General features: G+C 39.9%; 1 protein-coding gene across 24 annotated transcripts in view; it reads left to right on the top strand.

The window, feature by feature from the left end:
- Positions 1-15,941, top strand: part of DIP2C (disco interacting protein 2 homolog C) — a 472,758-nt gene that overhangs the window by 377,988 nt on the left and 78,829 nt on the right. For all 24 annotated transcript variants that reach the window (XR_010598212.1, XR_010598211.1, XR_010598210.1 and 21 more), the window contains 8 exons: positions 36-138; positions 451-515; positions 4,189-4,282; positions 4,437-4,556; positions 5,336-5,450; positions 10,239-10,378; positions 12,141-12,277; positions 14,321-14,529. Coding sequence is in view for 19 of the 24 variants with exons in the window: in XM_005308091.5 (XP_005308148.1) it covers positions 36-138; positions 451-515; positions 4,189-4,282; positions 4,437-4,556; positions 5,336-5,450; positions 10,239-10,378; positions 12,141-12,277; positions 14,321-14,529 (983 nt within the window). In the remaining 5 variants the exon portion in view is untranslated. The remainder of the gene's footprint in view (positions 1-35; positions 139-450; positions 516-4,188; positions 4,283-4,436; positions 4,557-5,335; positions 5,451-10,238; positions 10,379-12,140; positions 12,278-14,320; positions 14,530-15,941) is intronic.

The raw sequence follows: 15,941 nt of genomic DNA, 5'->3' as shown, positions 1-15,941 counted from the left end.
AATATATTCAATCTTTAATAACAAATCTCTTGTAGTACAAAACGTGTAAAGATGGAAGTGTGCTTGGGGTGACTGTGACAAGAATTGCACTGCTGACCCACTGTCAAGCTCTTACACAAGCATGTGGATATACAGAAGGTATTAAACACATTCCTCTTGTTTCAACCCTGCCTGATTGGGGCCTTATGTTATTTAGGGCTCTATTAAATATTTCTAGATCAAAAATAGAAATTATGTATTCATTGCATTTTTGAATGTCTTTGAGATGAAACAAAGAGAAAAGGCCTTGCCAAGACTAATTGTACTATGGAGAGTTACTCTGAAAGTTATGCTTTGAAGTCATTAGTCATGTTATACCAAAATTTACTGTATTTCCTTCCTGTAAATGGTTTTGCTTTGGGTTTATGCTGTGCTCAGAAAAATAAGCCATATTTTGTTTTTATTTGATAGCTGAAACAATTGTGAATGTACTAGATTTCAAGAAGGATGTTGGCTTATGGCATGGGATTCTTACGGTAAGTAACTTTTTCCTTTATGTGAATATTTGAAAAATAACTTGTCTAAGCTTTTATCATCAGATGTTGGGATGTCATAAGATTTCTTCTAACTCTATCTTGTTTGTCGTAAAATCAGAAAATTACAGTTTAAAGCTGATGATTCTTGGCTAGTTAGCTATACCTTTACCTAGCAAGCACAGTAGGAATTCCTCAGTGCATCGGGTCAAGTGCTTAGTTTGGCCCTACTCTTGCCAAGCACAGAGTTGATACAGACTTCTCCGTTGTATGGTTCTGAGGCCTACAGTCTTTGCAGGCATTGAATCAAGAACAACAGTCCTCTGTGGCTTCAGTAAGATCCTCATCAGCTAGAATTGTTATATTGCCACTGACAAAGTTCCTCATCATTCAAAACTACCTCCTCTTGTGGTGTCCCCCAGGGATCTGTGGTGTCCCCCAGGGACCAGTTTCTTCAACATATTCATAAATGATCTGGAAAAGGGGGTAAACAGTGAGATGGCAACGTTTGCAGACGGTACAAAATTACTCACAATAGTTAAGCCAAAGCAGACTGAGAAGAGTTACAAAGGGATCTCACAAAACTGGTTGACTGGTAAACAAAATGGTAGATGAAATTCACTGTTGATGAATGCAAAGTAATGCACATTGGAAAGCATAATCTCAAGTACATATACAAAATGGTGGGATCTAAATTAGCTGTTACCACTCAAGAAAGAGATCTTGGAGTCACTGTGGCTAGTTCTCTGAAAACATCCACTCAATGTGCAGTCGCAGTCAATAAACGTAACATAATGTTAGGAACTATTAGGAAAGGGATAGATTATAAGACAGAAAATATCATAATGGCACTATATACATTTATGATACACCCACACCATGAATACTGCATGTTTTCTGGTCACCCCCATTTCAAAAAGATATATTAGAATTGGAAAAGGTGCGGAGAAAGGCAACAAAAATTATTGGGATATGGAACAACTTCCGTATGAGAAGAGATTAAAAAGACTGGGACTGTTCATCTTGGAAAAGAGACAACTAATGGGAGGATATGATAGAGGTCTATAAAATCATGAATGGTGTGGAGAAAGTGAATAAGGACGTTTTTTTTTACTTCTTCTCATAACACAAGAACCCGGGGTCACACAATGAAATGAATAGTCAACAGACTTACAACAAACAAAAAGAAGTACTACTTCACACAGTGCACAGTCAACCTATGGAACCCGTTGCTGGGGATGTTGTGAAGGCCAAAATTATAACAGGGTTCAAAAAAGAACTAGATAAATTCATGGAAGATAGGTCCACCAATGGCTATTAGCTACGATGGTCAGAATGCAGCTAGGGTTGTCAACCCTCCCGGACTGGCCAGGAGTCTCCCAGAATCTGCCTCAATCTTCCGGTTGCTATTAAAAACAATCCTGGAGATTTTAATACACCAAAAGTCTGGTCGGCAGCGCAGCAGGGCTAAGGCAGGCTCCCAACCTTCCCTGGCTCCGCGGTTCTGGAAGTGGATGGCATGTCCCTGTGGCCCTTAGGCGCAGGGGCAATCGGAGGCTCCATGCACTGTCCCCACTCTGAGCACCAGCTCTGCAGCTCCCATTGGCCAGGAACTGTGAACAGGCAGGGGCAGCGAGCAGAGCCACCTGGCCACCCCGAACCCAGGAGCCGCAGGGACATGCCAGTTGCTTCCAGGAGTCACCTGGGGTAAGCACCGCTTGGCCGGAGCCAATACCCTGCACCCTCTCCCACACCACAACCCCCAGCCCCTCACCACCTCCCGTACCATAGCCTCTGACCCCAGCCCGTCCCCCCTTCCCCTGCCATCCCCCCGCCCCAGGCCTGAGCTCCCTCCTGCACCCAAACTCCTTCCCAGAGCCTCCTCCCACACTCCAACCCCCCCACCCCTCAGCCCAGAGTCCACACCCCCTTTCATACCCCAAGCCCCTGCCAATGAAAATGAGTGAGGGTGGGGTAGAGTGAGTGATGGGGGCATGGGCATGGCCTCGGGGGAAGGGGAAGGCAGGAGCAGGGCAAGGGTGTTTGGGTTTGTGCGATTAGACAGTTGGCAACCTTAGATGCAACCCTATGCTCTGGGTGTCCTGAGCCTCTGAATGCCAGAAGCTGGGAATGGCGACAAGGGATGGATCACTCAATAATTGTCCTGTTTTGTTCTTTCCCTCTGAAGCACTTGGCATTAGCCACTGTGAGAAGCCAGGATAGTGGGGCTAGATGAACCGTTGGTCTGACCCAGTATGGCCAAACTTGTGTTCTTGTGTTACTGATCCTGAGACAATTCTGCTGCACTAGGTTGAACAAGCTCTCTGTTTGCCACTTGAATATCTTCCAAAGCAAACACCTGGAAGTTCACTGGTGTGGAGGCCAACATCTTTTTTTTATTATTAAAGACCGCCCCCAACATTCACATGAAGACGATGTTGCAGCTGAAGCTTGGGGAATCATGTTCAACTGATCATAGTGGAGAGAGTGGCTAACTTAGAAGAGACCATATCTGAACATTTCAAACTGAAAGAACTTACGTTTTATGATTCCAGGGGAACCCAGCATACCTTTCCTGCCACCTGTTGCTCTGTTTCCATGAATGTCAAGGGGCAATTATAATTATGCCAGGCAGAATGGCATATCAGGCTTTATGTCCACAAGTAGTTAATTTAATATAGTTTAACTTTGTTATCACACAATCTGAAAGTAAGCACCCACCAAAATTTTCTCTCAGCCTTTTTTTACTGTTGCTCTTGATATATCCTTAACTTGTTGCCTGACTTATCTATGAAGGCTTTTCCTGTGTTAACAGTTGCACAATACTGAAAAGGGAAATATCATTTTTGGATCCAGTCATGCAAACACTTACATGAGTAATCCCATTGGGAGATTTACCTGTGCTCAGATCTTGGGATCCCAGACCTGGGTTTCCCAAAACATATCATATTTAATCCCTACTTTTAATGTAGCCATATTGTGTGCCAAATAACTAAAGAAAACAAACATTTAAAACAATGAAAGATCAACTTGCTGCCATTAGCTTCACTGAATTTCTTATTTATATACTTTACAACTTTTTAGAACCTCACAACGGATATGCTGGGATTGGTCTAGCCAATAAGAGGGCCAAAAGGCCCTTAATTTATTTTGTTTTAGAGAAAGCATGATTTTGCTTATTTCATGTGTTATCATTGATTCCACTTCCTACTTTTATGCACTACTAAATGAACTTTTCTGCTGCTATGGTAGCTTTTCACTCCATGTAAAGACAGGGTTTTCTAGGTGTTTAAATTGTTGCATATCTCTTTGAGTAAAGGCAATTCCTGTGAAATAAGGGTTAGCACAATTGGGCCTTAAATTCATCTCTGAAAGCAAAAATGCAGTCATCAGTCACTCAACCTTTGGCAGTTAAAGCATGCTTTTGTGCCACTTTTCATATTGCTGTTGTATAAACTAAGTGAAAGAGAGTGGAAACAAGTGAACAGCCTTTTTTAGTTATATTATAATTTTCAGCATGGATTATTTTTTTTAGCATCTCTTATTGGTTTAAACCAAAATTCCTAATTATGTACTTATTGACTTGATTCACAAGCTGACATGATATAAACTTTTTCCATTACTAATTTTATGCTGTTTGGGGACAAATCCCTTGTTTACTTTATTTTGATTTCAGAGCGTCATGAACATGATGCACGTTATAAGTATCCCATATTCCTTAATGAAAGTGAATCCACTATCCTGGATACAGAAAGTCTGCCAGTACAAAGGTAAGGATTAGAAGTGCATAAAGGTATTTTTGAAAAGTCAAACTCAGAAAAGCAAGTTGTTGCTATTGAGGCTATTCAGCTGTTATTTACTCATTCCCACATCTTAAAATAACTTCTACACGGCACATTAATAATTTTTTCACTTTTATTTTAGCAAAAGTCGCTTGTGTAAAATCCAGGGACATGCACTGGGCATTAGTGGCACATCGAGATCAAAGAGATATCAACCTTTCCTCATTGCGAATGCTAATAGTGGCCGATGGCGCAAATCCTTGTAAGTGATGCTTGTATAATAAAACAAAGAATACGATTCTTATTTCCGGTCTTACGTTTTAAGTTTCAGTCTTCAGTCACATTAGCAAAAAATGTTTAACAAAAGTATAAGGTTTATCTACTGCAAACTACACAACATTTATGGAAACAGTAATTAATTTTGGATTTTTTTAAAATGTATTTTTCCTTAGCTAATCCTGAAGCAAACTTGATATTCCACATAACGTAAGTCGCAGTAAATCCAGTTTTGTTTAACATGACAGCCATATATAAAGACTGAAATAAATTATCTTTAAGTTGTAGAAAGAAGCAGAAGGTTTGCTTCTGAGCAACAGAGAATTTTTTGGGGGGGGATATTTGCACTATTCTAGACAACTGCATCTGGATCACTTCATGAAAATTAGTATTAATCAGAACTTTCTCCATGTAATTTTTAAGATACAGTGATATAGATCTTCTGCTCATCTATTGTAACTTGCTTTGAGTTCCTAGAGTAAATCCTTCCTTAATGTGCCTTTTGTTAAACATATTGTATGTGTACTTCACATCTTAGATCCATCTGTAGTGGCTCTTCTACCCACAAGCAATGAAACTATTTATGCCTGAAAGCTAATCTTTAATATACCATATATAGTTGAGCTCTACCAGATATGATGTTTTCCAGATGTCATCTAGATCCTTTTTGTCCTGAAAACCCATGCACATGCATCAAAATGTTTTGTATGTGAATAGCATTATCTCAGAAGTCAGATTATTTTTCTTCTCTGATTTTCACTCCAGGGTCTATTTCTTCCTGTGATGCATTTCTTAATGTCTTCCAAAGTAAAGGCCTAAGACAGGAGGTCATTTGTCCTTGTGCCAGTTCACCAGAAGCTCTCACTGTGGCTATTCGAAGGTACTGTGTTACACAAATTTAAAAAGAGAGTTTATAGAACAACACATTTAAGCTAAAAAAATGAAAAATTATATTCAAGCAAGATTAAGGCTGTATAGTTAGCATTCGCATTATCCATCTTGTATTCATCTTTGTACTAAATAGGACCTGCAGAATGTGTGGCACCCTAACTAGTTTTGGAGGGAAAGAACAATATGATCAAGTTCATAATATAATTTTAGTTTAAAATCAAACAGGCTAACATGCAAAATCTGTGTGGAAACCCTTGTAAAATCCCACAATAAAGCAGTGAATGAATTAAAAAGAGGGAATTTTAATTGAATTGCAAGAGTGGGAAAATCATGCTTTAGAACTCAACAACCAGTGTCTTTCTGGAAACTTACAGCAGGCCTCTGGTGGCCTTTGGCTGAATGGCTTTTTTCTTAATGATTAGAGAAGCTCCATAATCCCCTGGAAATGTGTTACCCGCTCTGTTGTGCCTATGCCTGGAAATGGGGTGTATAAATTCCAACAAAACTGCCAGACCTTTATATTTACTCATGATTGTGGGTAGGTAGTGGCCACCTATCCCGGGTTTGTGACACATTGTGATATGATGAGTAAAGACATAACTGCAGCACATTACAGTGTGTGTGCGATAGTATCATGACTTTGTTCAAAAGTGGAAACTCTGGAGAGTGGGTCTGTCATCCTAGATGGTCAGTTCAAATGCCCTTCTAACGTCCAGATTTCTAGAGCTGTTTTTCAGTGTATAACCTCGTTAAGGCATCTGATTTAATATTGTGAAGCTTTGTAATTACGTTAAATAAATGATATTCTGCAAAGCTTAAAATATAAGGCCTGTTAGGGAAAATTTAACCTGATTTTTCAAATGCAGTTTTGTGGATTACTGCAGGAAGAAAGATAAGATACCAGGAATGTGTTTAGCTAGGTCCCAGCTCCGTTAACACGCCTGGGAATTATCCAGCAATAACTTATGCGGTCCAGGTCAACCTTCCTTTTGTAATCCATATCACCTTGGGGAGGACCACCATCAGCACTGTTTCCCTTTTAACCTGGTCCTAGAATTGTAGCTGGGACCTCACTGTCTTTTTCTTGTATGAAGGTTGAGAACACGGGGTTGGCACTTTATTGTGCCAGACATTAGTACCCTGAAACCTATTGGCCACCTTCAGTGAATACCTTCCCCTAATCCTGATTCCAGTTTTGATTTGTCAGGGAACCAGACCCCTTATTGATAAGTACCTGCACTGGACATCTGCCAAACTGAGACATGAACACATTACCACTTAACCTACCCACCAGGCCCCTAGGCTGCGGAAAAGACAAAAATCCCCATCCAGGCTAATCAGGCAATAAGGAAAAACTCTTTTGCAGCCCAAAAAGGCAACTAGCATGATGCTCACAGCAAGGTCCAGAAACAGGGTCCTACTCTAATCCCAAGGAGGTGGCACCATGGGTAACAGGATTTATAAACCCTCCTCTTGGGTACTTAGGAGTCAGTGGACCCTTCTATCCATCCAGTTAAACAAGCAGTGCCACATCTCTCCTCCTCATCCTCAAGAGGCCACAAGGAGGGGAGGGAAAAGAGGGAAGGCATTCCTTATAGGCACTAAAGGGTTTGCTTTTCCCTGCTGGCCCAGACAGTGCTTCCCTCAAATCTGAAGCTGCAGAATGGAGGCATTCTATCAAATGTTTGAAACTTAATGCCATAATAGGAGGTCTGTCCTTTCTAGCTTTAGAATTCTATGCTAAAATCCATTTTGAACTGTTAAGGGTCCATTTTCATATTATGTACCTTTGCTAGGTTACCTAAGAGGTTTTATTAACAAATAAAATAGATAAGTGAAAAGTATTTTTTATTTTTAGAACCTTGTTCTGCAATTATGTAGCAATCATCTTGTTACAGAGAATGTTATTGAACTTGTAAATGCTTGTGTAAAGTCTGTAAATAGCAAGATAATCTTCCTGAACTCTGAAACTTTAGTATCTTTCACATTCTATTCAAACAGTCATTCTTGACAGTAAAGTCATTATCACACAAATTCCACAGATTAGCATCTGAAGCATGTATTAAAATGACTGACTACAGATTTGCTGTACACAGGGTTTCCTGTTAACACTGCAACTTCTTCAATATACTTTTCTAAGCTGTGATCGATAATTATAGATGTTCCTTCCGAGAACACTAAGAAAAAGCCATTCCTCTTGTAAAATGCCTGTATAATTTAGAAAAAGGCAATTAGTATTAGATTAATTGCTGCTTTAACCAGAAACTCAAGGCATAATACCATAGCTGAAGGCTGCAAAAAAGTAATTTCATGTGCAAAATGGTGGTCAAGGTGTTTTTGTAATGCCACTTGATGAGCTGCCTCCAGCAGACTGCATCTGGCCCTGATACTGCCAACACTTGAGTGCTTAACTTTAACCACACAAAGGCTTCCATTGAAGTCAATGAATGCAGGTCATAAGCCAGGTGTTCTGATCTATTGTACATGTTTCTAAAAGGGAGGGAACTCTGTACTTCTGCACCCACAATCTTTTTAATCCAAGAATTTCAAAATACTTCACAAATACTAAATGTTAAGACTTCCTTCATTTACATCTTGAGGTAGATTTGTATTGTCCCCCTTTTACACACGGGGAACCTGAGGTACAGATATGTTAAGTGACGTACGCACATTCACTTAGTCTATGAACTTGATGGAAATAAAATCCCTATCTCATTGCCTCTATTTCTTAATCTCAAAATTTATCCTTCCTGTAATGAACCTTAAAGATCTTCATATTCTTTTCTTAGAAATAACCAGTATGCAGATGGAGTTCAAGTTGTTAGCTTTAACCTAAAAAGTTCTAAATGTGTTGGAAACATGCTACTTGAATCCCCTTTTCTCCTTGTGTAATTTTTTCCCCATAATTGCTTAGCAGAGATACTCATGTTAGGGATGCCCTGGTTTGGACTGCATAGGGCTGATAGGACATATTCCTGAAGGGGACTGTGTGTCTTGGATCTGCTCCCATTCTTGATCCACCAGACCCTGGATTTGTTTAATAAAACAAGGGAGACGTATGCCAAAAAGTCGCATGTTGGCTTCTGCTCTATTAAAAGTACCAGTATGAGGAACTGTGTGAGTGAATTGGAAATGGATATCAGTGAAAACAGGCATTTTATTTTCACGTTTAAGATCGTACAAACAATGTAATGTGCGCTTGGGGATTGGGAGTGAGAGAAAGTTGATCAATAATGTGGTTGAGAACTCCTTTTAAATGATGGAAATGTTATTCATCATGACTGCCTATTTACTAGCCTCCATTTGTTATGCTCTAATGTATATTTGAGCCTGCCCATAGCCTTCTTTGCTGACATTGTCATTTCAGAAATGTCTCATAATATCTACTAATTGAAATTTATTACATAAATCACTACGAGTCTTATATGAACATGATTAGCTAAGGCCTATCTAAGTATTTCAAGCATAGCAGAGGAGACGTGATATATAAAAAGACCATTATCTGATAACACAAGCATTTGTTATGATGGATTACACAGCACAACTGCAAAAAAACAAGATGCATATGGGCTCTTACATTGATCTTGAAAATAGTTTAGTCTGTCTATATTACATGCGAGCAATATCCCTAACCAAATCAGCATTGTTATACTCCATTTTACACTGTAAAGTACAATGTAGTGTGAGTCTCTTTTCCAGTTTCACTCCGACTTATCTCAATAACTTACACGAGTCAACATTAGTTTGTTCAAACTACATACTGTATATGTATAATTGTATTCACTAATACAATGTGCACATTTATACTGAAACAAACTGACAAGGCAGCTATGCCTGAGTTGTAGAATAATATAATATCTTACGAGTGAATTTGACCAAACCTAGAAGTCACAAAGGAATTACTATGCATAATGTCTTGAACTTTTTGTAATGTAATGGTGAAAATTACAATGACTACACCTGATAGTTAAGAGTAATAAGCTATACAGTAATGCATTAGAATAATTAAGTTATGCATGTTAAAACTGTGATGATAAAGTTGTTGCTCCATGTACTGAAATTTGGCATTGAATTTATTAAAAAATGTAATATCTTCTGTTCAAAGACTGATGCCTAACCATGTGGCAAAAAAGTCACATCCGTGGTTTAAGTACAGAACTAGGAGTCAAGACTACTTTAGTTCTAATCCTGACTTTCTGACACTAACACACTATAACCCTGGTCACGTCACATAAACCTAAATTCTAAATTGACTAAGGTGTCTCAGTTTGGGCTTCCAAGAATTGAGGCATCACAAATTGCTAGCAGTCTGATTTCCAGAAGCATTTGTCTCTAGTTGGGCCTCCCAAAATCACTAGTCAGTTGTGAACATTTACGCATTAACCTCTCTCTAGTTCCCTATTTGTAAAATGAAGCTAATGCCTCTCACTAGGCAACTGAGTGAATTAATGTTTCTAAAAGTTTTTGGAGGTTAAAAAAAATTACAGTAGGTGAGATTAGAGTTATACTTAGCACTATATAGCAACATACTTCAGGGTGGACACTGACAGTGAAAGCTGGCATCTCTAATTATCAATGACTTGGGAGAAGAATTATGACAGATGTAGTAGGGTGGATGAAGATGACGTGGAGAATAAATTAAGATTAAATCTAAGAAATGCTCATATTTAAGACAATATCGGAGTATTTTTGATGATAATCCGTTACAAATGAGGAAAAGATAATGGTTTGCCTGGTGAAACATACTGCCCATTCAAGTTATTGACACTTGTTGCAGGCCAACAGATGACAGCAATCAGCCTCCAGGCAGGGGAGTTTTGTCCATGCATGGTCTCACCTACGGAGTAATTAGAGTGGATTCTGAAGAAAAGCTTTCTGTCCTGACTGTGCAAGATGTGGGCTTGGTGATGCCAGGAGGTAGGGATTGGCACAGCTTTCTCTGAAATATGTAATATATAGACGCATGAGCCTTTTTCATTAATTATACTATATAATGCTATTAATATAAATATTTTCCTAATGAAGATTAGGATGTATATACTTTGAAGTGTACAATCTAAAAATATGATCAAACAGAGCTCTTTTTTTTTCTTGGGCTTTCCAATATACATTTTCTCCCAAGTATTTACTGTGGTCGTATGCTCAGCCTCCACTCTTTAGCCACAGATTGCTTTCATTTTAAGTGGTCTGGCGACACCTGATTCTACTCCATTGTCCTCATGAAGGCATGCTCAGCACTAATTCATTACCCCTAAAATGCCCAGAACAAAAGTAATTTGGAATCCTTATCCAGAGGCTAGAACACAAGTATCCATAGAAAAACAAGTGACCCAGACCAGACCAAGGTATTTTAGGTTATTTTCCTAATCTACTGTAAATATAAATAAAACTGCTTGCTACAGACTTGCTGAATATTTCCACAAGCCCCTTTATTCAGACACGATTGTATTATAAAAAGAGGGGATGTATCTTAAGCGGATGGTAGTTATAAAATTCAGACTAAAGCAGTAAGCCAGAGTTTTTAAAAATGACATCAGGTTTTTATATCCAAATTGTTTTTACATGAGGTGTACTGATTGGAAAAGACCAATTTTGTTGTGTTTCTTAACAGAACTTCTTATACATTATGCAGCAAATGAACTCCCAATTTCAGTTGGACAACTTAAAATTGAAGCCGTAGTATAAAAATATTTTATAGATATATTGGTTTAGGTCTGATTATATATTCTGATCTAATTCAAAGGAAGGTATAATACAGATTCTCTTGTGATTATCCTCACTGTGAGTGGAGAAGCATCCAAGACTTTACATTTGCACTTATAAAGGCATTTTGGTCTGCTTCCCTTCTCTCTTTCACCTTGGCCTCTTTCCAGTCGCAAAGGTTTATACTTCTGACAGACTCCTACTACAGAGATTGCTGCTAAGAAGCATACCTGGCCTTACTTTTATGCCCAAGATTGAAAGTGGCAGAACTCCAGGAGTACCTTTGGTGCAGTGATAGAATGCACCAGAGTGTCTTCCAGCAAGGACACCCTTTCTCACCGTTGCCATTTTTCCTTCTCCTCTCTCCCCCAATGTGCACTCTTCTCTTGTCTCTCTCTCTTTTTCACTTTGCCCACTGTAAATATTTTTTTTCACTTATTGGTCCCCTCCTCTTAGCTCCTGCAAAACTCCAATACAAAACTGATGGGAGACTAAACTCTGGTAATTCTTTACAAAGCAACACACTACTAGTGCTAATCTGATGAGCAGAATAACTGGATCTCTTGCATGGGTTTTATTCACTACTTGGTGAGAGCTGACCTTCCTGCCTTGACGTCTGTTGCTGGCAACTGGATATAGTATAATTATCATCCAGGAGCTAAAGCAAAACATTTTATTTTGTACTGACCATGGTAAATATATTATCCCAGGTGCAAAATCAAGGAGTCAGTCAGGCCAAAAGAAGTTTTTATTTTTCCGACTGCCTTTATATAAAGTTCTTGCCACTGTTTGTCTACAAATTAAATTATCTTTACTGTTGTTAAAATGTCTTAATGGTCGAGCAGTTTTGTATGTCTGGCATTAGTGTCTGCATATACTTCATTCATTGAAGTTTCTAGCCCACAGCCTTCCCAAACCACTGACTTTCTTCTGTAGTTTCCATAATATTTTTGAAAGTCTTTTGCTTTCTTTTTAGCTATAATGTGTGCAGTGAGACCAGATGGAATTCCTCAGCTCTGTAGAACAGACGAAATAGGCGAACTTTGTGTATGTGCTATTGCAACAGGTACATCATATTATGGACTCTCAGGCATGACCAAGAACACTTTTGAGGTGAGTCAGAATGAAGACGTACAACAGAATCCTCTTAACTCTTCAAAGTTCAGAAGACTGTTTGGGGGAGGGGGTAGTAATACTAATAATGCTATTAATAATTACTAATTACTACTAAAAAACAACAAGGAGTCCTTGTGGCACCTTAGAGACTAACAAATGTATTTGGGCATAAGCTTTCGTGGGCTAAAACCCAGTTCATCAGATGCATCTGATGGAAAGTGGGAAAGAGGACATGCAGTTGTTTAGGGTAGCTATATGCACAACTTGATGGTTCCGAACACTTTGAAAACTGCTAAGAATTTAGATTTTAAAAGCTGTCTTCACCAATCCCACAATTTAGCCAACATTAGATGACTGATATTGTAGGCATCCTAGCAGAAATATGTTTTGAGAGATTTGAAGAAACAACTGAGGTATAAATCTTTGAATTTCTCAATTCTGCTTGTGGCACCTTAGAAACTAACAAATTTATTTGGGCATAAGCTTTCGTGGGCTAAAACCCACTTCATCAGATGCATGCAGTGGAAAATACAGTAGGAAGATATATATATACACAGAGAACATGAAAAAATGGGTGTTGCCATACCAACTCTAACGAGACTAATCAATTAAGGTGGGCTATTATCAGCAGGAGAAAAAAAAATTGTAGTGATGATCAGGATGGCCCATTTCAAACAGTTGACAAGAAGGTGTGAGTAACAGTAGAGGAAAAAAATTAGCATGGGGAATTAGTTTTAACTTTGTATAATGACCCATCCACTCCCATCCAATCTTATCATTTCTAATCTTATCATTTGTGTAGTCTAAACAGTTAATTTTTTTCCTTCATAATGACAGTTTCAACGTTCCTCATCAGTACGCAGTTCTGAGTGTCACAAGTACTGTACCCTGAATAAATCACAGGGGCTGGGGGTTGGAATGACAGTTCTAAGTCAATCTATGGAAGCCAGGAATCTTGTATAATGCAGTGGTTTGGAATTTTTAGAATCACTTTTTGCCATGCTGAAAGAGCAATTAGTGATAGCCAGTGTGACTGGTAATCCAATATTTGATTAGGTTTCCAAGGCAGAAATGTACTTAAACTAATTTTGGCGCTAGAATTTAATAGCATTAGTAAAATCAATCATAACTGGTAATATCCAGTTGGTAGTAACTCAGGCCGTAGTTAAGCATGTGTGTAAAGTTAAGCATATAAGTAGCCCATTGACTTAATGGGGCTACTCACATGCCTAAGAACCTTAGCCAAGTCACTTAAGAGCCTTTTCTTTTTTTAAGACTGTCCTTTCATGTGAAAGCGAGTCAGGAGTCAATTATCTGCTTTCAGGCCTAATTATGATTTCTGAGTGAGCATTTATTCTTTCTTCAGTAAGTCATCCCTGTGCATCAGAGGACAGAATTTGACCTATTTTCTTGTTATCTGAGCCTCAAAGGACAAAATACAGAAACTTTGACTTTTATTGAAGACTCACAGTGGTGGTCCTCAGCTTGTGATTGTCTTAGATAACTAGGAACTTGCATTTACACATCCTCATTACCTGCAATTTTCATGGGATTTGCTGTAGTCATTTAGGAAAATAAAGGCATTCCTGCAGATACCGATGGAACATAATTTATTCAACTTACATAAAACTGATGGGTGTCTACAGTATATTAAAATGGCTTGACTTGTTCTGATTACTTGTTTTTTTTCTGAAGCATATTCCTTTAATGGGAAAAGACATTTCCAGAGATATTTTTATTATTTTTTCTTAACTGCCCTGCATTTTGGACCTAAATTTATTTCCTTTCCACTCCAATATTTTTTATCCTTTACTGTTAAATAATTTACAACATAGAATCCAAGTTGTGGAACTGAAGCTATGGAATGGGTGTATCCTAAATATATTTGTCAGAAGTGTTCATCACAACAGGTGGAGAGGTCTGGGTCGAGAGTGGAGTGAGCACTTCTCATCCCCAGGGAAGCCCACGGTGCTAGTAACACTGGGGATTAGGTTCTCCTTGTAAGGAATATGAATAACTGTATTTTGGTTTGTCTTACAGGTGTTTCCTATGACCAGTTCAGGAGCTCCTATAAGTGAATACCCTTTTATAAGGACAGGATTACTAGGATTTATTGGACCAGGAGGGCTTGTCTTCGTTGTGGGCAAAATGGATGGTCTAATGGTGGTCAGTGGAAGAAGACATAATGCTGATGACATTGTAGCAACAGCCCTGGCTGTAGAACCAATGAAGTTTGTCTACAGAGGAAGGTTTGCTTCACTTTTTTTCCTATGTAAATTGAGATCTTTGTTTTGCTTAAAGCAGGTGTAATTGGTCCAGCATTTAAAAATGCCTGTGGCAGCCCTGACCCATCCACGCTAAGCCGAATGTTGCTTACACCAGTGGCAGGGCCGGCTCCAGACACCAGCGAAGGAAGCAGGTGCCTGGGGTGGCCAATAGAAAGGGGCGGCACTCTGTCCGTTATTGGGGCAGCACGTTCGGGTCTACGGTGGCAATTCAGCGGCGGGTCCTTCAGTCCCTCGCTTCCTCTTCAGCGGCAATTCGGTGACGGATCCTTCGGCAGCAGCTCAATTGGGTTTTTCTTTTCTTTTCTTTTTTTCTTCGCCGCTTGGGGCGGCAAAAAAGCTGGAGCCGGCCCTGACCAGTGAAGTTGCTCTAGTGTTAGCAATGGTGGGAAACTTATGCAGAATTTCCTTGTGTAGAGAAGGCTGTAGAGTCCTCCAAGATCACCAGATACAAGCCTAACTTTTACTTTGTAGGTCCCCTTCTAAAAATGATAGTCATACTCCTGACAGAATAAGGAGCAATGGTCTCAAGTTGCTGTGGGGGAGGTCTAGGTTGGATATTAGGAAACTCTATTTCACTAGGAGGCTGTAAAGCACTGGAATGGGTTACCTAGGGAGGTGGTGGAATCTCCATCCTTAGAAGGGCCGGTGCAAGGAAGTTTCGCATCCTAGGCGAAACTTCCACCTTGGCCCCCCCCCCACCCTGTGGCAGCTCCCTGCCCCCTGCCCTAAGGCGCCCCCCCGTGGCAGCTCCACCCCCCCGGGGAGCCGTGCGGCAGCTCCCCATCCCAGCTCACCTCTGCTCCGCCTCCTCCCTGAGCATGCCGCCCCCACTCTAATTCTCCTCCCCTCCCAGGCTTGTGGCGCCAAACAGCTGATTGGCACCGCAAGCCTGGGAGGCGGGAGAAGTGGAGCAGCCGCTGCACTGGGAAAGGGAGTCTGAGCTGCATGTGTCAGCGCGCCGCCGGCAGCCCAGCCCAGCCCAGGAACGCTGTAAAAAAAAATTGGGGGCACCGTTTTTTTGCGCCCCCAAATCTTGGGCCCTAGGCAACCGCCTAGTTTGCCTTAATGGTAGCACTGGCCCTGATCCTTAGAGGTTTTTAACGCCTGGCTTGACAAAGCCCTGGCTGGGATGATTTAGTTGGGGATTGGTCCTGCTTTGAGCAGGTAGTTGGACTAGATTACCTCCTGAGGTCTCTTCCAACCCTAATCTTCTATGATTCTATGATAATTTTAGCATGTTTAAGGAGTTATTGGGATCATCCCCAGAGATCTAAGCTAACATTTTTTAAGCATTAGCTTGCAGTGCATTGTTCTAAATTTCAAACACTGCTGCATTTCTAGGTTCCTGAATAATTGCATGCTTCATGTTTGTG

The sequence above is a fragment of the Chrysemys picta genome, chromosome 2 (genome assembly GCF_011386835.1).
Source record: "Chrysemys picta bellii isolate R12L10 chromosome 2, ASM1138683v2, whole genome shotgun sequence".
NCBI lineage: Eukaryota > Metazoa > Chordata > Testudines > Emydidae > Chrysemys > Chrysemys picta.
This window is presented reverse-complemented; position numbering and strand designations above follow the sequence as displayed.